General features: G+C 52.8%; 1 protein-coding gene across 1 annotated transcript; it reads right to left on the bottom strand.

Annotated features, from left to right (window-relative positions):
- Positions 1-10,346: 10,346 nt before the first annotated feature.
- Positions 10,347-12,662, bottom strand: GSX2 (GS homeobox 2). The gene is made up of 2 exons (XM_025435744.3): positions 11,938-12,662; positions 10,347-11,218 (listed from the first exon to the last, which is right to left on the bottom strand). The coding sequence occupies exons 1-2, from the start codon at positions 12,515-12,517 to the stop codon at positions 10,878-10,880; spliced, it is 921 nt and encodes a 306-aa protein (XP_025291529.1). The 5' UTR covers positions 12,518-12,662; the 3' UTR covers positions 10,347-10,877.
- Between the last annotated feature and the right edge of the window lie 12,185 nt (positions 12,663-24,847).

Raw genomic sequence — 24,847 nt, 5'->3', positions numbered from 1 at the left:
TTTTTTTTTAAGATTTTTCTGTAGGGACAACCGGGTGGCTCAGCAGTTAAGCGTCTGCCTTCGGCCCAGCATGTAACCCTGGAGTCCCCAGATCGAGTCCCACATCAGGCTTCCTGCATGGGGCCTGCTTCTCCCTCTGCCTGTGTGTCTGCCTCTGTGTGTGTGTGTCATTCATGAATAAATAAATAAAATCTTTTTAAAAAAGATTTTCTGTTTATCATTATGATTATGATGTGCCTTGGGGTACTTTTCTTCATGTTTCTCCTGCTTAGAGTTTGTTGAACTTCTTGGATCTGTGGATTTATAGTTTTCATCAAATTTGGAAAAGTTTTGGCCATGTTTTTTTTTTTTTTTCCTAAGTGTTTTTTCTTCCCCTTCCTCTTTCTCTTTCAATTCCTTCTGGAACCCCAATAACATCTCTAGCCATTTGATAGTGTGCCACAGCTCACTGATGCCCTGGTCTTTTCAGTTTTTTGTCTCACCATATTCTGTTGTGGATAGTCTCGATGGCTATGTTGCTAAGGTCACTAGTCTTTTACTTACAGTGTCTTGTGGTCGTTAATCACATCTGCTGTGGTTTTCACCTCTGGGATTGTATTTGCCAGTTCCATAATTTTGAGCCAGTTCTTTTTTAGTTTTTTAAAGATTTGTCCCAATTGCCTTCATGATATCCTAACTTCACTTTGATGTCTAATTGTCATCTCAAACTTAACATATCCTAAAATTTTTTCCTCCTCTGTTCTTTTTAATGGCAACTTTTTCTCTCTAAATGCATAAGGTTAACACCTTGGTGTCCTCCTTGACCCTTTTCTTTCTCTTCCTCAGATTCAGTCTGTCAGAAAATCCTGGCCACTCTACTAGATCAAACCTTAAGAATTCAGTGCTTCTCTCCTACTCCCATTACCTACACCCTGGTCCCTGCCACCATCATCCCTTACCTGGCTTAATTCAACAGAGTTAACTTCCCTGCTTCTTTCAATACTAAAGCCAAATTCATCCTGATGAGTCACAAGTGATAGCATATCACTCCTCTGCTCAAAATCCCCCCAAAGCTTCCCAGTTAACTAAAAATAAAAGCCCGTATCCTTACTATGACCTAGAGGATCCATCATCACTCTGACTGCCCTTTTGACACCCACAGACACATGCTCTCTCCACCTACTCTACCTTTTCACTGTTTCTCAGCAATTTCAGCCCTGTTGCCACCCAGACCTTTGCACTTGTTGCTACCTCTGTTGGGAATTGTCTTGTTCCAGCCACATGGTCGTTTTCTCCATACTTCTTTCGGGTCTTTATTCCAAAGTTACTTTTTCAGTCAGACTTTCTCTAATTTATATAAGTATCTACATAGCTGCATGTATATACCCTTATTCAATCCTCAACACTCTTATAAGGAAGGTACTGTTAATTATCCTCATTTTACAAATGAGGAAAATGGAAATCAGAGAGGTTAAATGAATCGCCCAAAGTCACACTGCTGGTAAATGGGAGGGCATGCAAACTGATTCCAGAACCTTCTCTCTCTTTCCATATATGTGGTGTGTATATATATCTCCTATAGATGTATGTGTGTATATATTTATTTATTTATTCATTTATTCTATACCTATAATACCTATAATATATATTTATATATTAACATATCACATATATTTATCACATATGAAATATAGGTGTTTCCCTTTTTTTAAAGATTTTATTTATTCATGAGAGACCCAAAGAGAGAGGCAGAGACACAGGCAGAGGGAGAAGCAGGCTCCTCACAGGGAGCCTGATGCTGGACTTGATCCCAGGACCCCAGGATCATGCCCTGAGCCAAAGGCAGATGCTCAACCACTGGAAATATAGCTGTTTCTAACCTTCATGTTCGAGGCAACTGGTGGAGACTTGGAAGCAGTCTGGGTGCATTGATCCAGCTACTGTTTATTAGGCATCTACTATGTGTTGGGTGTTGTGATCAATGCTAAGGATATAGCTGCTGTCCTCAAGGCCCTCACAGTTGGGAAAAGGGAAGAAGACACCCAGAAGCCCCATGGGCGGAAAGAACTAGGTAGGACCCAGGGCTAGAAATCATAAGGGAAGATTCTGATTCTCTCACAGGAGTTGTGCCCGCAAAAATGAGGAGACAATTGACCTGGCTAGTCCAGAAGGATTGACTCAAGCATTACACAGCTGGTAAGCCACTAGGCAACTGCTTTGAGCTGGGATTTTTAAAGAAATATTTCAACAGAATGACAATCTGCAGAGATGTGTGTAGGGCTGAGGGAACCCACGAGAATGTTGATGCACCTAGGGACCAGTAGAGGCCAGAAAGCATTTCCAACCCTTTTCCATGAAGGTGCAGGGAAGCCTGATGATAGCTGGAGCCTTGGAAAAAGAGGCTCCCGGAGAGGAAATTTCTAGAGAATAGCAGCGCTGTCAGACCAGAAACAGTGCAGCGGACACATCCCCAGAAACAACCAGTACACCTCTGCTTCTCTCTCCTTAGGCTGCTCTGCCTTTCGCAGGGCCACTCACTCACCAAACCCGAATGCAAGCCGCATCCAAGGGGGCTGCAGGAGATGCAGCTCAGGGAGCAAGTAATACAATCCACAAAGGGCGCTGTCTGCGGGCACCCTGCAGGTCAGAGGAGGGGGGGACATGGGTGGAGAAGGGCAAGCAGAAAACCAGCACAGGTGGCTAAGGCGGTAGCCCTTCTCGCTAAAGAAGCGCAATCCTTCTCCCTGGGGGTTGTAAAAATGAGCGATGGGGAGATGAAAGTCGACCCCGGGGGAGGAGGGATTGGAACCGAAGGGAAGACCTGGCCCTGCTCTCGGCGCTGCGCACCACCTGCCGCGAGGTCCCCGCGGAGCCCCGGGGCTCGGGGCCTTCCCTCCTGCGCGCCCTCGGGGACCATCGCGGCCCCGGGGCTCCGCGCAGCCGGGAGGGCCGCGGAGGCCAGGCTGGGGCACGCGTCCTGCCCAGCCCAGGTCTGCGCTGGGGGGTGGCCGCGACCCTTCAGGAGGCCCCGGCTGCCAGGCGAGCGGAGCCCTCCACGTGGGCCCGGGCGACGGCGTTCAGGTGGCAAGGATCCAAGGCGGAGCCTTCTTCCCCTCCGGGTCCACCCTCCGCCCCTCCCCACCCCCGACCCAGAAAAGGACACGCACACAAAAACTTTTGCCACACTATTAATATATTCGCGTTTCCTCCCACTTTCCCAATGGGCTACCAGCTGCAGAACTCCTGAATAGAAAGCTTAATTGTGCTTTGTCATGCAGAGTACCTCGATTTTCTATAGAAGGTTACAAAGGGCCATTTGAAGTATTTCTTTCTCCCCTAATAGTGAACCATTTGCATAGGGCACCTCTGCGCCTGCCAGACCCAGGTAGCCGCGCCTGAGCTCCGAGGCCCCGGGGTAACAAAACCGTGTGGTTTCCAAGGGGCGCCCTTCTCCGCCTCCAGCCTCGCATCCCGACTTTTCTCTCCGTTTCCTCGGATCGCAGCCAGCCCGGAGCAGCTGATTTAGGGGCTGCGGAGCCCGAGGCCTGCAGGCCAGGGCGGCCCGGCCCCTCTCGCTGACCTCTCGGAGCCCTCGGGCCATCTCGGCCCTTCTGCCCTCAGCTGGCTCCTGGTCCAGGCGGGGCCTCGGGACCCCAAGTGGCGTTTTTTGGCTACCACCAGAGGGGCCAGAGCACCGGCAGTTACCCTGCGAGGCCCACCGCCCACTTGCCTCCTGCCCAAGGCCCGAGGGACATGCCAAGGGAATTGGAAGCCGGTTATGATTTGGCTAGGATGCTGTTCCATCTCTCCTGCTTGATTGGCAGGGCTGCCTTCAAAATATCTTTTCTTGTTGCTTGTTTTGACAGTTCAAATCCAGGTCTATGTGACATATAAAGCTAATAAAATTCTAATTTCATTGTTAATCTTATTTCATTGCAGTATAGGTTTTTACTCTCACACCTGCGTGGCAGGGTGTAATTCCATTAATAAAAAAAATCAACATATTCATTGCATGTCTTTTCCCCGATGATATATTGTGAGCAGTGTGAGTTGAAAAAGAACCATTTATTCCCACCGTGAATGAGCCTGCATGGGGCGGGAGCTTCACCTGCCCCTCAGTCAATTAGGAATGTATCGAAAAGTCTAGCAGAAAACGAGTTAAATTAACCGTTCGCTAATTTCCTTGTGTCCCTCCTACATAATCCCCCCTTTTCAGCTTCCAGAAATTACCACATGTTGCAAGGTTCAAATAGTGCCTAATGAAACAGTGACTAAACGCTTCTCCCTCCAGTGCCACCGTCGGGGGAGCCCTTTCGCCGGCCTTTTAAAGGGTTAGCGCGATCTCCCAGTCCCAGTTCCCGTGTGCATGACTAAAAGAAAGGAAATAAAGAAAGAAGAAAAAGAGAGAAAGAAAGAGAGAGAGAAAGACAGCAAGAAAGAAAGAGAAAAAGGAAAGAAAAATGTTTCTTTGGAAGAAAGAAAGAAAAATCTAAGCTGTCAAAAACTCTTGATCCAACCGGTAAAATTAAGTTGCCTCCCACTCACTTGTCACCACGGACCACGCGGGGAGCGGGGGACGCCCCGGGTGGAGGCCAGAGCCTGGGTATTCTCCTCTCTCATCAGAAGAAGGCTGGGGGCCTGGAGTTGGGAGGGTTGAGCCAGGACCAGGGCAGTTTGGAGGTGGATAGGGACGTCGGCCTGGAGAACAAAGGAAGAGAAAAAGAGAAAGAAAAAGAGAGAGAAGGGAGAGAGAGAGACCCCAAGGCAGAAAGAGAAGGAGCTCAGTAGCCAGGACCGAGAGACAAATCCTACCAACTCTCCACTCCCTGCTCCCAAGTTAAAACCACGTGTCAGGCTCTAGCAAACTCCAGCCCCTCCGGGCAAAGGCATTTTGAAGTCTTGAAATTCGACCCTAATAATTAATCGTAGTCATTAATTAATTAAGGAGGAAAGGGGGGAGGTGGCTTGCTGCTGCTTGACCCCAAACAATTTAAATTAGGCTTTGTGGAGGTAGACTCCCAAGGCCTGCCCTCCCCCCCCTTCCTATTCTTTCTCTTTCACGCTCTCAAAAATTTCCATTATAATCCTCAGCGGTCTGGGGCCGCCGAGGCGCGGCCCTCTCGAGCCCTTCCCCGCACACCCAGGCCAAGCTGCCCCCAGCCCCTGGAGCCGCGGCCGCCCACGGGCAGGGAACTCCAGCCCAGCGGGAGCAGCTCCACCTGCCTTTCTTCTCTGCACCTGCTGTGGGCTGTTTCCCCCTGAACTTCGGAGATCTAGTAGGACCTAAGAATTAGTGGGGCTGCGGTGCTGACACCGGCTAATACTGCTACGATCTCCGGGTCTCTGCCGGCCTCTCTCTTCCCTTCCCTTCCTTTGCTCCCTCCCTCTCCCTCTCTCCTTTTCCTCCCTCTGGCTGGGGACTTGAGTTCCTTATTTGAAATGGTGCAGCTAATACAAAGTCATCAAAGCACTATGGTTCTTGTCTTAAAGTGACAGCCCTCTTTATGGGGCTGTTTAAAATACGCCCCCTGCTTTTCAATGTCTCTCTATCCATCTTTGTCTGCTCTTCAGAAAAGCGGACAATATAAAGCCCAGCCTGGCGAGCTCCCCACGCTCAGGCCTGGGCAGTGCCAACCTCCGCCTTTAAGCAGATTGAAATTGTCACTGCTTCATTAATCTGAAACTAGTTACTTTCCTAAGCACACAGCACACACTTCCGATCTGTCGGGATTCACTCAGAGGGGAGCCCCTGGGGCCTTCCTGGGTTTGGGATTTGGAAGGCTCAACAAAGGTGGGACCGAGGGTTCAGGAAAACACAGGGCTCAGCTTGAAGAAAGGCAATGCCCAGTGCAGAAGGGCAGGCACGGACATCAACATCGGGGCACACCAAACGCTATTTTCAGAGACAATGGGATGCCCAGAATTTTGGACGGTGTGCTTGGGAACGAGGAGCCCCGCCCCGGGAACGGACCACAATATCCATCGTGGAGTAGCTTTCGGGACCCTGAGGTCTCATGGGCTTTCCACTCCTCAAATCGAAGAAACTTACTTCCAAATAGGAGTCGGGGCTGGCTTCTGGTTTTTTTTTTTTTTTTTTTTTTCCATCTGAGGTCTGGTCGGAACTGTTCCTGAGAGTTCTCTTTCAGTTCCCATTCTGGTCGGCTCCTCCTCCAGGTTCCACTCCATGTCACTCCAAGTGCCAGGGCCTGGGGTGTAGGAAACCTGTATCCCTGTAGAATTTCTTATCTTCTGTGAAAGAGACTGCCTTTTTTTTTTTTTTTCCCTTCACACTTTCACCATTAACAAAAGACAATACAAAAGATCCTTCTACTTTTAATATTTCCAGCTGGCTTAGAATAGCAAGTTTTTGGATTCTATTACATCTAATTTAGGGGAGAGACGTGGGCATTTTTTTTTTTCAGAGCAGCTCAATTTTCAGTAATGTGAGCCTAAAGATTTATAAAATAGATTTATATTAAATTATGTTAATAGAAGCCTAGTAAATGCACCATTTAATTGCATGGAAAAATGTTCCCTTTTAAGAGGTCTGTCACCTTAACAGGTACATTCAAAGATTCCCTGTGAATAATGAAAATAGGAACAATTGCTTTGAGGCACTGAGCCGTATTCATCGTCTAGGACAGCTTTAGGCTGTGTTTGGAGAGGGTGGGAGGAGCTCCTTTTAAAGCACTGATTGCTCCTTTAAACCCAATTTCCTCTAGCAAATAGGTTCTATTGGGAGTGTCACTCTCCTCTCCCTCATACCCTTAAGGCTGGGCTTCAGATCCTACCCAGACCTCTCTCTCCCAGTTCTCTCGCTTTTTCTCCTCTCCACAAACCGGCTCTAAACACCTTTCCACCTCCCTCAAAAGAGATCTCCCAAGGAGTGCCATGAAAAGTGAGTAGAACTTGCAGGAAAGGTAGAGGTGGGAAGCAAAACAAAACAAAACAAAACAAAATCTGATGCAAACAACTCTTCTCTTTCCATATATATGACCAACACAGGTGGAATTCTCTCTCTCTCTCTCTCTCTCTCTCTCTCTCTCACACACACACACACACACACACACACAGACCATCTTGCTTTCTGTGACCACTTGCAGTTAGAACAATTACCTTTCTGACAATTCTCTGACCAGCCCGAGTAAACCAAGTAAACTGAATTTCCAATCCTGATCCGAACTGGTAGTGTAAGGGTGAGAAAAAGGAGGAGGGAGCCAAAAATCAGTTTTTCTTTCTCTTAAAATACCTTTGGATATCCTTGGGGGAGGGGAGTAAAGGAGATATGGGTAAGGGAGAAAGGAACCACAATAAGATGACTATTTCAGAAAACTTCAGATTAAGGAGGGGATGAGATCTACCACCACCAGCATCTCTATCACCTGGGTCAGTGGATACCCCAAGAATAGGCTGCTGGGTCCCTTCTGACCTGGGCGTGGTTTGCAGTCAGGAAGCCTTGCCAAGTGCTACTATCAATGCTAGGCCCTTGGCCTTGGGCTTGCATTGGTCACTGAGTGGGAGGGTGAAGGGGAAAGGTCTCCGTTCCTCCTTTTCTCTCAGAATGACTGGACTGGGTTTAGGGCACGAGAGCAGGAGGTCATCCTTTGAGCTTTGCACTCCCACCCAGAACCTCTTCCTGTTTGAAGCCACCGCAGGACTTGCTCTCAAAAGAGGTAGATTTAACCATATTAATGGCTCCTGCTGTGTCTTTTCTCTTAGTGGAGCAAGATCCTAATTTCTAATTCTCATTTTCATTCTCTCTCTCTCTCTCCATTATGTGTGTATAGGCCCCTAAGAGGCCATATTTTGGGGGAAACAATTATGTTTTACAAATTGGGGCATAATGAAAAGGTAGCATCTGGTGCTTCCCAGGTAGAGAAATTGTCAAGGGTGACCCCACACATCTCTTTAATAAAGCTGAGGACATTGCACTTAAAGTGCTTGACTGATATCCAGGTTGTTTCGCAGAGCATGTCCGAATGTTGGCCTAGGAGTTCTTAACCTAAGGTGAAAACTGCAGGACTTTAAAAGCTTAAAAAAAAAAAAAAGTCAGAGATTCCCAAAGCCTTGTTAGGATCTGCAAACTTCAGAAACATCAACTGATTAATTTGGGCAGGAGTGAGGGAGAGGGTCTTGGGGAGATGTAACATCTACCCTAGTAGAGCGGGGACCTCATGGTTCACTCCGAACGTGAGAAGGTCCACCGAATGTCCTAGAAGCTCCCTGAAACCCCTGGAGAGGGTTTCTTCCGGGAATGTCCAACGTCTAGATAGGCATCTATGCCTGAAACTTTTTGCCTTTGGTAAGGGACGCATTGTTTGTTCTCTCTTCCCTAAGGAAAATCCCCCGAAGGCAGGGAGGAGAGGGGCTGAGGCCGTGGCAGCAGCCCAAGGCCTGGCGAGAGGGGCGGGCGCCGCGTGTCCCCGCAGGGCGGCCGAGGGGGGTGTGCGGCAGGTGGGGGGCTGGGCGCTCTGGGCGCGGGGCCGGGCAGGTGCAGAGGCTGGGACCAAGGGCTAGGACCCGGGCAGGGCAGGACCGAGCGCGGGGTGACTGGGGGGTGCGGAGCCGGGTGTGGATGGGAGAGCGGCGGACGATCGCTTTGGGCAGGGGCGCGGGGAGCTGCCCCAGGGGCTGTCGTCCCTCCCGTTATTTCCGAGCAGGAATTCTCCGCGGACGCTCCTTCTTTGCGCCTCGGGGCTCCTCTCCTCCCACTCGGATGCTGGCGCGCAGAGAGGCCTGTTTATTGGGAAGGAGGGCGATGGGATCTTCAGGAAAAGCAGCGGGCCTGTGCCTCCTCCCTTCGCGGGGGCAGCGCGACGCGCCCCAGGCTCCGCGTGTGACCGAGAGACCCGGAGGCTGAGCCTCCCAGGCCCGGGCAGGAGCGCGCTGGACGCCTGTGACCGCTGCGCAGCACCAGGCCCAGGTCGTTGCACAAAGCGGCGACAGCTCCCTATTCAGTCCCTCTCGCCTGCCCTGGCCGGTACCCGAATGGGAGCTGATGGTGAAACTCCTTCTCCTTAGTCTCCTGTGTGTGTGTGTGTGTGTGTGTGTGTGTGTGTAAGAGAGATAGACAGACAGACAGGCAGACACAGAGAGACAGGGAGAGAAAAGAAAGAATAGAATAGAATAGAATAGAATAGAATAGAATAGAGAGGAAAAGAAGAACTAATGAACCCTGGGCAGGGAAAAACCATGATCACATCCTCCCCTCTTTCCCTCTTTTCCCAAACGAGCTTCCTGACCTCAGCTTCAGAGCCCCATCTCACCTGGTGAGGTTTCAGTTCCTACATCCCTAAAGTAAACCATACCTAAAGAAATGTGTGTGTGTGTGTGTGTGTGTGTGTGTGTGTCTGTTGTAATGGGCTCCTACCGCTTGAACCTCTAGGGCGACGTCTCTACAGAAAATAATCAGAAATAATACTAATGGGTGTCAGTGGGCTCAGTTTGCAGGGAAAGAGGTCTAGTTCCCATAAATCCAGCGTCACTTCTCTTCCTTAGATGACAGGCCCTGGCTGCCCTGAGCAAGGAGCCAGGTTGCGGCGCTGAGGGCAGAGCCAGAGTAAATCTCCAGGCGCAGGTTTGCAGGAATTAACTCTGCAAGATGATGGGGAGAAAGGGATTAGAAGGGAACAGATTTAGGTTAAAGTTAGGGAGACCAAGAAACACTGCCAGAGTGCAAAGGCTCCGGTGAGCTATTTTAGAAAAGTGAGGATATAAATCTTTGGGCAGAATAATTCCCTATCCCTGCCCTTTTGTTTTCTCAGCACTGATGGGATCAGCTAATTTCTTCGCTAGTGGCTCATGTTTTCAGCCACTTGGAGCATCATTTATGAGTTTCCTTGTGCATGCTTCCCACCTGTTTGATGGATCGTTGCTCCTCCTAAAACTATTCTGACTCTTCAAATTCCTTCACATAATTCAGGTTTTAGTACCGAGAGAGATGTAGGGGAAAGGGGGGCGAGAGGGGGAACTGCCACAGAAAATATATACTAGGTAAGGGATTTGTAGCTTTCCTGCCCAATCAAAAAGTGTCTGTCATTAATTGTCAGTGTCACTTTAAATGGAGGGACTGTGAGCAGCTTAGCTATTTTGAGGATGGGGTGTTTCAACCTAGTGGGCAACATGATGACTGAGGGTGTGCCACAAGCTCCCTCAAGCAAAGCCCCACATTACCAGCTTTTTATTCAACACTTTCTTCTAAATTCTCAGACACCTTCCCCCGCCCCCACCTCTGGCTTTCTCTAGATTTGGGCCAGGGGGAGATGGAGAGAGCCGGTGAGAGCAAACACCACAATTTTAAAACCTTGATTTTGTTTCATTTATTTAAATAAATATAAATATAAATTTTATATAAAACTATTCACATACAAAGGGACTCCAGCAACTTGAATTCCAATCTCTCCCCAGGCAAAATTTTCAGAAAGCGAGACCTACAGGGTTTAATTTTCTAAATTATTTGCAACTCAATACTCCCATTAAAAGAAAAAACAGCAACAACAACAACAGAAAATAACCAAGAAACCCCGTATTCTTAGGTTCTGAAAGACAGCAGGGAAGGGGAAAGGACATGTGCTTTCAAAAACCCCCATACAGTGCTAAACTTCAACCAACCTTGTGTTTTTCTCCCCCCTCTCTGTTATAGGACAGGGCTGAGTTGAATCTAGATTATTTACATTAAAAAAAAAAAGAAAGAAAGAAAAAGACCTATCGCTTGGAGCGGAGTATCAAACAAACAGGTCAAAGAGGAGACTTGAAGGGTCAGGCTGGGCATGGACGCCCCAAGAAGGCTTTCTCCAGATGGGACCACGGCAGGGCGAGGGTTTGGGCCCCGGGCACCCGCTGCGTTGGTGAGTGGGGGGTGCCAGGGGCGTGCGGTGAGAGGGAGGCAGGTGGCCCCCTCATAGGGGGGAAATCTCCTTGTCATCGTTGGCCGAGGCCGGCGACAAGGAGTCCTCATCCTCGGAGCGCGCGTAGTGCGCCTGGCTGCCGACACACTTGCAGCCCGCGTGACTGTTCCTCTGGGTGCCCTTCCCTTCTTTCTTATGCTTCACCCGGCGGTTCTGAAACCAGATTTTCACCTGCTTCTCCGACAGGTTCAGGTAGGTCGCGATTTCGATCCTCCGGAGTCGAGACAGGTACATGTTGGAAGAGAATTCCCGCTCCAGCTCCAGGAGCTGCGTGCTGGTGAACGCCGTCCTCATCCTCTTGCCGTTGGGCACCTGGCTGGCGTCCGAGCCCCCTGCAGACCCGCCAAGACAGGGCAGAGAGAGAGTTCTCGGGTGAGGTGGTCCCACCGCCACGTGCCAGCCCTGGGGAAGGACCCACCCTCGACGCCCAGTCGGACACCTGTATCCATCCCTCACCCTGTCCCATTCCGAGGCTCTCCGTGCCCCTGCGAGGGGCGGCGGGGGGGGGGGGGGGGGGACAAGATAGAGACGCCCCCCGGTGAGTGAAGGCCTTTGATGTGTGAGACGTAAAGTCAGAGGCTTAAAGGCGGGGTGGGGACTTGCGCTGTCCCGTGGTCTCCCTCCAAGCCCGGCGGGGACGCAGGCTGGCTTAGCCAAAAGCATCGTCACGCTCCAGCCAGCCCCGACGACGGATCGCCGCGCTGAAGTTCAAGGAGACCCACCCCGAGCCTCCGCCCGATTAGCCTTGGGGTTCTCAACCCTCCAGGTCGGGGTCCCAGAGCCCCCCCCCCCCCCATAGCCAGCAAGGCTCGGACACCGGGTCCCGCGAGGGCGCGCACTCCAGCTGCTTGGAGAGGTTCGAAAGCCAACTTCCCCCTTCGTGGAACTTCAGGGGACGACTCCACACTTACACATAAAGCCCCTCCTCCCCCCTCCACCCCACCTCCCCCCCCCCGCCCCCCGGGCTGCCACTTCCTCCGCTGGAGGCGGAAAGTTTGCTCCTGGGGGCCCAGAAGGCGCGGCGCGCAGGTGCCCGGAGCCCCCGCCCTACCCATGGTGAGGCAGTGGAATCTCCGCGGGTCCCCCACGTTGTAGGTGGTGGCGGCACAGACAGGTGCGTGGTGCTGAGGATGCCCCAAGGCCGCCGCGGCCGCCGCCGCCGCCGCCGCCGCGGCCGCAGCGGCGGCGGCGGAGCCCGGCTGCTGGGGCTGGTGGTGGTGATGGTGGTGCTGCGGCGGGTGGTGGTGATGGTGCGCGTGGCTCACGCGTGGGCAGAACTGCGCGTCCCCGGGACCCGAAGAGAACTGACCCTTGAGCAGCGGCAGGGCCCCGGCGCCCCCCGGCGCCCCGCCACCCCCGGCGCCCGCGCTCCCGGCCCCCGCGCCCCCGCCGCCGCCCGAGCCCGCGGGCCCGCGCGAGGAGTGCAGGTGCGAAGTGACGCAGAGCGGGCAAACGCAGAACGCGCCGCTCTTGCGGGACGGGCAGCCGGGCCCAGACACCGACATCACCAGCGGGGACGGCATGCCCAGCGGGATGAAGAAATCTGGCCCGGGGTGCGGCTCGGGCAGCGAGGGCGCGGGCCGCGACGAGTCCTTGATGATGAGCGAGTCGACATAGAAGGAGCGCGACATGCCGAGGGGGTGGGTGGCTGGGGGGACCCGGCGGCGGCGGCGCCCCCTCCCCTCTGCGGCCGGAGCTCTGCCCGGGGCGCGGCGCGGACGCGGGCGGTCCGGCCCTCGGGGACGCGGAGGTGCTCGGCGTCTGGGCGGCGAACAAAGGGGTCCCTGGAGAGGGCTGGTCCTCACGTCCCCCGCCCGGCGCCCCGGCTCCGGGATTTTATAGCCCCCACCCCGGCACGTGATGCTGCGGAGCACCGCTCGGCTCGGGCTCCGCGGCAGCTCCCCACCCTCGGGATAGGCTGCCCGAGTCACAACAGAAGCGGCGAGGAGGGGCGGGCGCGCGGCAGGGAAGAACTCGAAGGAGGGGGATGGGGGAGACTTTGCAAAGTGTAGGTTTTGTTAATTTCGCAGGGAGGCCGGCCTCCTCCCCCCTCTTTCTCCACGCTTTCTCGGGAAATCGGAGCCGCATCCTCCCTCCGGCCCCTTTCCCTAGCCTGGGCCCCAACCCAACTCTTCCCCACGCCCCCCGGCCAAAAAGCGCACCAGGTGGGGACCTTGAGGTCTTTCGGTGGGGATGCCCGACGCTCCCTCTCCTCCGAGTCAGCCTCTGCTGAGGCGCAGGAGAGTGTGGGGCCTGCGGTTTAGAGCACGATTGTGTGGACAGCGGCCCAGTCCCGCACCCCGGCGTGCACCACGGATGCGCGCGCGCGCACACACACACGCGGTCCCCCAGCATTTGGCCTTAGCCAAAGCCGTTCAGGTGGTCAGTTCGTGGTGGAGCCGGGGTGCACCAGCGAAGCCTCCCAGCTAAGAAGCTGCGGGGGCTTTTCATCCTAATGCTTGAGAAGCTCTAAAATGCCTTTGCACTTGGGGCTTTCCTGGGGCCACTCAGATCAAAGACACTTCCTTGTGCTCCTTTGTAGTGGGCCGGGCACCCTTCGGCGGACAGACCCGTCGAAGAGCCACTCTCCTTTCTCCAAGCCCATGCATTTCCAGGACAACCCTGCACACTCCATCCCAATGATTTTGGAGAGAGGACCCACACCCCCAGCCCTCCTGGAGACCACGCGGGGGAGGGGGGGAGGGGGGAGCCTACCTTTGCTCTGGGGTCCTGTGCTTTTCTGCCCCTTTATATTTTACAGATCTTGAGCAGCTGGCAGGCTAACCAAGCAACACTCTCCCGCCCCAACCCCGTCGGCACCCCTTTAAAAGCTGAAAGAGGTTGAAGGAATTTGAGCCACTCAAGGAATCCTGCCTCAGGATGGGAGAAGTGGCTTGGTAAAGGAAATCTGTGGGGCACAGGCTCCAGCAGGAGACTTGTGCTTTAGCGGCTCTGTGAGAGAAGGTAGCAGCCAAGATAGGGACCGTTGAACTTTGGGGAAGGTAAGGTGGCAGAGGTGACAGCGTTCTCTTTCTTCCTCCCTGTAGAAAATCTTGTTGGAGCAGGGAGGGTGAGCAACAGCTACAAGTCTGCTCCTTTTCCCAAAACAGCCGACTGCAGGCCTGAGTTCACAATGGTGTTAAGAAACTTGGGGACAGGACTCCCTCCAGTTCTGAGAACCAAGTGGCCAAGTCCTAGAGGAGCACCAGCTTCTCAGCTGGAGCATGGCTATCTCTCTGTCCTCTGTCCATCTCTCCTTGTCCCTTTTTCATCTCTGGGACTGTTTCTTTGGCTTGCTAGAGAAGTGTAATTGGGTTGTAGGGACGCCCCGCTCTGGGGAGCCCAGGATTTATGGATGGCAATTAAAGTTTTATGAATTGCAGCTGAGGCTGGTTATTGAGCTATTTGAATGTGATTAGAATTCAATTAGAAAGCGGTTAGTGGACGGTGGGTCTCCAGAGTGTAAACAGACAGCTATTCCAGAAATGTGCTAATCCAACATCTTGTGACAACAATTAAGGAGTCTCAGGGCTTAACTCAGGGCAGCTCAGCTGTAACTACTTTTGTACCACAAGGTTTGCTGATGCAGCCATCACAGACGCTCAGCCTCAACCCAGCCTGCCTGCCCACCCGCCCTGGCTCGTGTCAGGAGAATGCAGGTAGTCCCCAGGACAACTGCAAGCTCAACCACTAAGAGATGCTTAATAGGTGTTCAAATAGGTGACATGACTTCCCCGTTCCCTTTGCAAGTGTGTGTGTATAGAGATATGTGTACATATCTCTATAATTTATATAATCTATACTTAGGTGTATTTGTTCAGCTTACTTTGCAAGTGCTCAAAGAAGGTATTGGCTTTTCCGTTTCCTTTTTTTTTTTTTTTCCTCTTCTGGGTTGGGTAGAAGGTTATCTGAGGTCTGTTTGGGGCTTACAGTTTGGGTCACTGTGTTCCCAGTGGTTCTGGGTATGCTCACGGGAAGAACTCCCCATGCTAATGTGCTGGAATTTGCGCTTATGTGAGGACCATTTTACTTTAGAGAATCCTAATCATGAAGCTTGAGCAACTAATTTAATTTATGTCTAAGTATGGAAACATCCAATTGGAGTGGGAAGGAATTTTGAGAAAAATGAGAGGCCCATGGGGTTACCTAGGGCTGCAAGAGGGGCAGACTGGAGGCAGAAAGCAGACCACGTCTGGGAAACTTGCCTATGAGAGAAGACTTAGGTAAATTGCTTGAGCCATCACGATGAGCACAGGGTGATGTATGGAAGTGTTAAATCACTATATGGTGCAACTGAAACTAATATAACATTGTATGCTAAGTGGAATTAGAATAGAAATTTTAAAAAATTTAAGAAATAGATCGCTTAAGCCCACCACCAGTGAATATTTGGGGGTCATGTTCCACCGTTGGGAGGCTCTCGGATTCTCCTTATTAGTTCTCTTTGGATCTCTCAGTCTTTCTCTCCTTTGTCTACTCCAGCCCCGTCTTCAGAAGTTGGCCCCACTGTGCCTCCTGTGCCACCCCCCCGCCAAAGGAAGCCTATCCTTCAGGATCCTGAGCAGCTATGTGACCACCGGCCCAGTCAGACCCTTGCCCAGGACAGCAGCTCCTTGAAACCGCTCAAAGCAGAAGGGGACCTGAGCAGCCTGTCAGTGTGCCCCCACGGTGCCCCCGCTGCCACACAATTTTATTTCTCACTGATTCTGTCCGATAAAATTTCATCGTCCATTAAGTAATCCCTGAAATGAGAACTCTTATGAGCCTATAATGAGCTCTAATTGCCACGACTCGGGGAGCCACGTGGAAGGATTTATTTGGTATTAAGCAGTCGGGTACAGAGTACAGGCTGTTACCTAAGCCATTACTTTCATAATTCAAGGAGAAAATTAGTTCTTCTAAAGGGGCAGGGGGATCCTTTGACTTCCTCCCTCTTGCTGGGATGACAGGGGATGGCTTTGTCTTCCTTGAGTGCAAGACAGTGTCACAAATACGAAGGTAGCACAGTTGTCCCCCCTCCACTCCCCCTAACACATACAGTCAGGGTACCCCACCCTAACCCTCAAATGAGAAAGAGAGAGAGAGAAAAAAAAAGGCACTTTGGAGGGGCCCCCTTCTTGCCCCGGGACTCTCCAACTTGAGCCTGGATGAGCAGCTTCCTCCTAGCTCAACCTTGAGATGTGAATTCTCCGTTGTAGCTTTCAAGAAGTCTTCCAATACTTCCCCCCCATCTGGGATCACACCTGACCTGGACCCCACATTCCCCTCTTGTTTCTCACTCTTTCTGTTTCCTTTCAAGGGCAAAGTCAGGGAAAGCAAAGAATGTGGACTTAGCATTGCTTACTCCACAGGCCCTGGAGTTCTGACCTATTGATGTGCTTAGCTGTTTTATTGGCTGTAACTCCCACATTGCCCTTCCCTCTGCACCCGTCCCCCCCTCCCTAACAGCTCCCCCCCTCCCCATCCCTAGTCCTTTTTTCTCTCATTTTTAGCGTTTGCCCACACGGTTCTCCTGCCCCAAACGGAGGCGGCAAGCAGGGCGGGACAGCCCAGGAGTTGGCGGGGCGGCCTCGGATTTATTTGCTCCTCTTACATTGATTTCATATTAGTTTCCAAAGCGATGAATGATCTCAAAGCTGGGTTTTGTTAGCCGAACACAAACAGGAGACAGGACTTACTTGCCCCCAGCTCCCTTTAATGAGGTCATTATCAAAGCGTGAACAAGTCTATGAATGTTTTATTGAAAGCGCATCGTTAACTTGTATCCATCCTTTTCTCCGAGTGGCATTGTGATATTGCTGTCTGTGGCACATCTTACCCGATATAGCCCGAGATTTCCCCATTCTCTGTAACCAGGCAACCCTTTCTGAATACCCAAAAATTGAAAAGAACCGCTTAGTCTTCAAGAAAGTCCTCAATAATAGTGGAAAAGAACAAAGATCCAGGAGACAACAAAATGCCACAGGGGTGACTTTTCATGAGCAATTATCTCTCATTAATCAGAAGAACAGCTGCAATATTAATTTTCTCTCTTTCTTCCTCTCTTTTCACAGTCCCCAACATTTGAATAATCATAAATTTTGATTTTATGAAGGAGTCACATTTTCCGCGGCTGGAGGAAAGCAGCCACCTAGGTGAAGACAAGGAGAAAACGCTCTCATTTTATTTACTTATTTAATGGGGGGGGGGGGGGGCTCGCTGGGTAAAGCTGCCAACAAAGCAAAAGGAAAAAAATAAAATAAAAATACAAACAGGAGGGATAAGCTGGAGAATATGGTCCCCCCCCTTTCTTCTAGATGGTGGCTTAGAATCGGGACTCTTTTTCCCGCGCCGCCTCCTGACAACCCCCTCCCTCCCTCCTTCCTCCCCACCCCTCTCACCCCCCCCCCACCCCAGACCGATTCCCCAGTTCTGCCCCGAGCAGGGCGGAGGGAAACGTTCGCCGGCGTCTGGCGTGGGAGTTTCAGCCGGGTTTCTGCCCGTTTAACTTGCAAACGTGAAGCCAAGCGTTGTCGATCTGACCAAAGGGACACTCTTGGGGCGTAACTCGCTTTGTGGCCATCAAAAAGCCCGCCAGCCTCGGAGGGACCGAGACGTGCATTCAGCAGAAATGGGGCGCTCGCTCTCCTTTCAGGAGCCCGAGGGGCGATTGTTCACAGGATGTGTAGCCGGGGTGGAAAACGAGGGTCCCCGGTTAGGGCTGTCACCTGCAGACCGGCCTGGGGCTGCGGGGGGGTGCGGTGGGGGGGGGGTGGAGTTCAAAGAATCTCATTAAACCGAGGCTGCAATTAGCAAAGAACACACCCTCGGAGGACCCCAGCTCCCCCCCCCCCCCCCCCGTTGAAAAGCCAGGAGCCGGGATGAAAGCAAAGCGGGGCACTTAGGAAGGAGTCAGTCCCCGCATTCCTACGCTGGCTGGCGGAGCGGAGAGGGGCGCCCGGCTCTCCCTTTTCCGCTGCCCGAATATTCCTTGGAAAGCAGCGCAGGCGAGCGGCCTCGGGCTCACCCACCATCACCACCAAAAAAAAAAAAAAAAAAAAAAAAAAAAAAGGTCTTGCTTCTCCCTCGTGTTTATTCAGAGCGGATGGGCCTTTGAGAAACCTCAATTCGCCTTTTGTGCTCGCGACGACAGGCGCAAGAGTTCAATTCGGCCCTCGGAGAAGGGGGGTGGCAGGGGGCCCCTGGGAAAGGCGTTGAGGAGTCTGGCTCTGAATTTTTGGGGGCAAAACCCAGTCCCCTCCGAACAGTCTGGATGGCCCACAGCCCCTCTGCTCCCCACTTCCCCTTCATGAATGTTCGCCCGCCCCCAAATCCTTGGGCCTAAACAAGGCATCCCTGCCCCCAGCCTTACAGCTCTCCTCTGTCATCAGAGTGAAATTTATTGAGCGCCTACTCGGTGCCCAGCGTGTGCGAGGCCCTGCGGGGAGCGCGCCTGAAAAGGCCGAGACTGTATCCAATAGAATATTGTTTCATTTCAGTAACAATGACCTGAGGTGGCGAACAATTATCCGGATAATTGAAGCAAATGCTCCACCTCCCTCCCTCCCTCTCCAGTTCCCGTGGAGCTGGCCTTTTTTTTTTTTTTTTTTTTTTTAAACTACCTTTTTTCAAAGTTGGTGGTTTTTGTTTGCTAGGGGAGGGTGTTGCTGGGAGCGTAAGGGGAGGGCTGAATCATTCACACGCATACGAATTCCGCACTTCCCTCGGCCTAAAGTTTGCTGAAAGCCTTGGTCTGAAATAGCCGCTTGGTAATGAAATTCAAGACAGGTTTTTGATTTTTTTTTTTTTAAACTGCTGCCAAAAAGAGTGAACCCTGTAGTTTTTAGCGATCCAGCCTTTTTTGGTGTTCAACCTTGGTCATCTACAAAAATCACCTGGACAGCGTTATAAAAGTATGCATGCTTTCGAGATCTTGATTTAATGGGGTGGGGCCCAAGCTTAAAAATTAAACAAAGAGAAACTGCTTCCTCTGCTTCTGATGCAGGTGAGGGTTGAGAAATAACGGACACATCCTACCCCACTAATCCTGGAACCTGAAGAGAAAAACTTAACCTCTCTGAGCCTCATTCAGCAGCTGGTGGTTGGAAAGCCAGCATGGAGCGCCTACTATATGCCGGGCTCCTGGCATACAGGGACTGCCTTGCACAAGACAGGTCCCTTGGGAGTTTCCAGGAAGGTTAAAACGAATCAACAAATCATCTCAGAGGCAGTGAATTGCAAAAGGTCCCATGAATATGAGAGAAACACCCACTTGGCTTTAGAAATGGGTAAAACTGAAGTCTGAAGGGGACTTGCAGGATGAGTGGCAGTTGGCCTGGGAAAGAGAGATGGGGAATGTGTTCTGGGCCACCCAAGGGCTCACACGAAAGCGGGGAAGAGTTACTTTGGTTATTTGCAAGAACTGAAAGGAAGCCAGTGAGATTGTTCGAAGAATCTTAGATTCTGAGTCTGTGAGATAGGAAAATGCCTGCCACCCTCCAGTCCTTGTGAGGAATTGAGGACTGCTTAGCGCCAGGCCTGGTGCCTGGGAAGAGCTCTGGGTGGCTCTGGTTTTTATTATTATCCAGGATCTGCAAGTCCATGTGGCCTTGAGGCTGGGGAATGAAGTGTCAGAGCATTGGGCTTTGCAGCGAGGAACCAGGAAGCTGGAGCAGGGGTCCCATCATCTCTCTGAGATGACACACCTTTTCCGAGCTGAGTTTCCACTCCCGAGGCTCCTTCGCAGCTTGGTGCCCAACCTGGGGTTTCTCTAGCCTTCCCTTTCTGGATGTACCTGTCTCCTCGGCACCCCCATCAACCTAGGTCTTCCAGGGCAATTTCCCCATGCCCCCTCTCCACCTGCCTCAAAGACCTCACTTCCTTACTTGGGACTGTGCCCTAAATTTCAATGCTTCTTTGGCCTGGAGAAACCTTGCAGTTTTGCTGGTCTGTTTTTGGCTTTTTTTTTTTTTTTAGGTTTATTTATTTGTTTAGTAATCTCTAAACCCAACCTGGGGCTCACACTCAGGGCCAGGAGATCAGGAGTCTCGTGTTCCTCCTACTGAGCCAGCCACTCAGCCCTTTGCTGGTCCATTTTGCACCAGAGGAAGCAGGTGCCATTCCAGCATGCCAGTCTTCACAGCCACCATCTCCTGAGCTCCTGAGCACGCATCCTCTGAATGAGGAAACTTGCGTGCATGACCTCATTTGATCTGCCAGATAAAATGTCGTTATTATGGCTGTTTCTTATATGAGACAGGATTTGTCTTAATGAAGTTCAAAGACTTACAAGGTCAGACTGTTAAAGATGGCAGAGCCAGGATTCAGACCCCCTCTGATGCAGGGGCGTGGGGTCTTAGGGACGAGGTAATACTATCTCCTAACGATACCTAGTGTTTACTGAGCACCTATTATGTGCCAGGGTATGAATTAAGCTCTTTAATGTATCTTTAATTTTTCACAAAGACCGTGTGAAGTAGGTACTCTTATTATTTACTCCCTTGCCTTTTGCTCGCTTCCTGGTATGTGGGGTTTTCCTATATTTCAAAGCTCACAAAGGCCAGGTTAATGTGACCCGTGGTATGACGGGGCACAAACTGGCACTGGGATGAAGAAAGGGAATGCGATTGCTTTTAATCCCCCTACACCCTGAACATTTGAAGTGGGTAAAAGCAACAGCTCATGCTTTTACTTCGAAAGCCTTCCACGTAATCAAGACACAGGTCCACGGGTTGGTGGAGCACGTGCCCCTCCCCAGATGCCCGCCAGCTGCAGCTGGACAGCTGGACAGAACCGGGGTCTGTTTGGTTTCCTCGGCACGGGCGTCAAACACCCAGCCTAGGGCAGGCATGTCTTAGCAGATAAATATTTGTTGGGGTCTTCAGTTTGCGGATAAGGAAACAGGCTCAGAGAGACTCCCCAGTGGCAAGAGGGGGCTCACCGAGGCCTTTCTAGCACCAAGACCCCCCCCCGCCCCCCGTGCAGGTGCAGCCCACAGCATCCTGCGCTGTGTCCCCCGGGCCCCCGGGGCTGGGATGGGGGCCGGGCCCAGGTCAACCCCGAGCCCACCCGTGGGTGCAGCGGAGGGAGGCGCTCCCGAGACGGGGATGCGGGAGCTGGAGCCCCGCGCCCTGCGCCCTCCCTGGCGTCTGTCTCTCTGGCTCGGGGCCTCGGCTCCTCCCGGATCCACCGATCCGTAAAAACCAGGCGCCTCCGCGGGATCCTAATGAGCCTCGAGCCTGAGGACGCCGCGAGCGACCACGCCCCCCGCACACCTGGCGCCCGCGCTCGGGGCCGCCGCCTGGCCGCCGGCGGTGCGCATGCGCGAGCGCGCGCGCTCGGAGGGGGCCTCCGCGTGGCCGTGTGTGCGCAAGCGCGTGGGAGGCGTGCGTGGGCGTGAGAATGAGGGCGCACGTGACCGCGCGAGCCGGGGGCGTGCGAGGAGGAGGTCGTGGTGGGCCAGTGCGTGAGCAGGCAGGGTGCGAGCACGGGTGGGAGCGTGAGCGCGTGGGTGTCGCGGAGCCCGAAGGGGGCTGTCGGCAGGACTGTGAGGAGGGGGGTGTGGCTGCGCCAGGGCCGAGCAGGAGGCTGCGGGGCGCGCAGTGCGCGTGCGCTCCGGGGGCCCGCGCGGGAGCCTGCGCGCCGGGTGTGGGAGCGGGAAGGTGGCCTCTGAGCGAGAGCGCGCGGGGGCGGGGGGGGGGGGCGCGACCCGGAGCCCGACCTCCGCTCTCAGCGCTCCCGCCCGCCCGGGGCGGCACCCGGGGCACCTCCCAGGGCAGCACCCAGGGCAGCACCCAGGGCAGCACCCAGGGCACCTAGGGCACCCGGGGCAGCACCTGGGCAGCACCCAGGGCAGCACCCAGAGCAGCACCTAGGGTAGCACCCAGGGCAGCACCCAGGGCAGCACCTAGGGCACCCGGGGCAGCACCTGGGGCACCTCCCAGGGCAGCACCCAGGGCAGCACCTAGGGTAGCACCCAGGGCAGCACCCAGGGCACCTAGGGCACCCGGGGCAGCACCCGGGCAGCACCCGGGGCACCCCCCAGGGCAGCACCCGGGCAGCACCCAGGGCAGCACCTAGGGTAGCACCCGGGGCAGCACCCGGGGCACCCCCCGGGGCAGCACCCAGGGCACCTGGGGCACCCCCCCAGGGCAGCACCCGGGGCAGCACTCAGGGCACCTAGGGCACCCGGGGCAGCACCTAGGGCAGCACCCAGGGCACCCGGGGCACCCCCCCAGGCAGCACCCAGGGCACCCGAGGCAGCGACCCGGTCCTCCCTCCGCTGCCCGCCCTGCGAAGGAAGGAGGGGACACGCGTGGCCCCTCACGGTGCAAGTCTGCAAACAAGCGGGGGGAGGGGGCTCTGGGGCCGTCGCCAGGGGCCCCCCTTTTTCATCCATCCCCCAGTTCGCCTCCTTCACCCTCTGGATCATCTTTCTGGTTGTTTCCCCAACAAGTATTTATGGAGCGCCTACAGTATACCAGGCTCTGCTCTACCCGCTAGGAAAACCGGCAGGGCCGGGCAGCGGGCAGCGGGGGAGCCCCGGGGCTTTGTGTTCGGGTGTGGCCCCTGTGCAGAATGCGAGTGCCCGGGACCGAGAAGTTTGGTCTGGGCCTCAAGCCGACGAGGGCGCGTGGAGAGCTTAGAAGACAGCGTGGCAGCAAGAGACAGGTGCCTCCGGTCTCCACGCAAACCACACCCCTTCCACAGCGCCCTGGGGCTTCAGGGGAGGGGAGGCGGTCCTGGGTGTGACTCCCCCTCCTTGACAGTGGACATGGCAGTGGCACTCTTCTTGATGGGGTGGCGTGGGCGGCCAGTGAGTTGTCATGCCAACCGTGGGTGCCAAGCCTGGCACATGCTTAGCACTCAGTCTGTACAAGCTCCCGTGATGCTGATAGTGGTGTTTTGCTGGCCTGATGGAGTGCGGTGGAGAAGGGGAGATGTGTAGTTTGGTGGGGTTTTAAAAAATTTATCTATCTATCTATCTATCTATCTATCTATCTATCTATTTGAAGGGGGCAGAGGGAGCTAGATCTCCAACCCTGAGATCATGACCTGAGAGGAAATCAAGAGTCCCACACTTGAGCAACTGAGCCACCCAGGCTCCCCAGTGACGGGTGTAGATTACACAGTTTGGGAGATTGCAGACTTGAGGTAATGTGTGTGTGTGTGTGTGTGTGTGTTTTACAGTGCTCTGCGGCGTCGGGTTGTGAATAGTAAATGCGGTGTCTTTCTGCTTCTCCACTAACTTCTTACCCTGCTGGACCAATGTCATTACTAGTGCTGTTGTTAAGGGGAAATGCAAAAGTAGTGGGGGGAACCTACGAGAGCCAAATGTCCTTTCAGGCAGCCTTAGAAGCGCTTCTAGTCCTCCCATGTGCCATGAAAAGTGAAAGGGAATATTTTCGCGGTGACACAAAATGCGTGCTGTAATTTAACCTTGTGAGCTAAACTTCCCGTAAAGTATGACATAGGAAGTGCCCTTCCCGATTAGCCATGCACTTCCCTGAACAAGGTACTGTATAAACAATTACGGGACATGGTAGTTTTGTTTTGTTTTTAATGTCTTACCATCTTGCTAAGATTCTTTTTTTTAGGAGTTCAAACTAGGACCATAAGGTCATTTTGTTTTACACCAAAAAGTGTATCTTTGAAGATTGAATTTCCTTATTGAGGCTTTTTCAAGAAAATAGATATTTTCAAAAATCATGAAAAATACAAGAACTGGTTGCAGCATCTGGGTTCTCAAATTTAGCAACTGAAAATGCGTTTTGCTGTTATCCAGCTGACCCATTCATCTTGTGTGACATTCAGAGAAACTGAGGTCCAAAGAGAAGTAATGTTATAAGTGGTGAGTCCCTCCTTCCAGCAGTCACCAAGTCACCAAAACTGACCATCTCAGTTTTGCTCCTCTGTCCACATTATCCATATATTTGTAGGAAGATATCCTGGCAATTAGGAGGAGAAAAGGGGGAGGATTTCCAGCTCGCTTCCGTACTGGCACAGCCCTGTTGCTGGCAACTCTATTTTCTGGTGTCTCAGACACAAACCCTGGGAATCTTCCTTGAATCTTCTCTATTTCTCTGTACAGTTAACTTGTGGGGAAGCCCTGATAGCTCTACCTTTAAACATATCCAGAAAGTGACCACTTTCAACCTCCCCACCACTATCACACTGGTCCAAGCCGCACTCTGGTCTCCTGCAGAGCCTTCTGACTCGGTCCTTCCTCCCTACCTGCTTCTACAATCTGTTCTCGATTTAGCAGCCAGAGGAAGCCTCTAAAAACAGAAGTCAGATTGGGTCAGAGTAAGAACCACGGACTTTACAAAGGACAGAAAGGCCCTCCACGGTCTTAGCAGTGGCTATCTCTCTGAACTCCTCTCCTCCACTTGGCCTGCTCACTCGCTCTGCTTTCCCTTCTTGCCTGGCCCTCTCCTGCATTGTCCTTCCCCTCAGCTGAGAACTCTTCGCTGCAAGTCCAGTTGCTTACCTTCAGGTCTTCCATCAAATGTCACTTGCTCACTCTTCTGAAACTATCGAAGGCCCTACTTTGCCCTCTGCATTCCCAACCCCCCTTACCATGGTTTAATTTGTTTCCCATAGCATTTACCACTCTCCAACATACTATATAATGCATGGAGTTTATGTGTTTATTGTCTGAATTTCCCAGAGAGACAGACAGACAGAGGGAGGCAGGGGCAGAGGGAGAAGCAGGCTACATTTAGGAAGGTTGATGTGGGACTCGATCCTGGGACTCTGGGATCATGCCCTGAGCCGAAGGCAGAGGCTCAACCCCTGAGCCGCCCAGGCGTCCCCTGAATCTCCCCTTTTGAGAAAGAAAACTTCTGGAGGACATTTATATCTGTGGAGTCACTAAGAACAGTGTCTGGCATAATAGTTGCCCAATCAATATTTGATGAGGATTCAAAAGAAGAACACCAGTGTTCTTGGTAGATGTACTACAATTCTATCTTACCTCTACA

The sequence above is a fragment of the Canis lupus genome, chromosome 13, assembly GCF_003254725.2.
Source record: "Canis lupus dingo isolate Sandy chromosome 13, ASM325472v2, whole genome shotgun sequence".
Classification (NCBI taxonomy): domain Eukaryota; kingdom Metazoa; phylum Chordata; class Mammalia; order Carnivora; family Canidae; genus Canis; species Canis lupus.
This window is presented reverse-complemented; position numbering and strand designations above follow the sequence as displayed.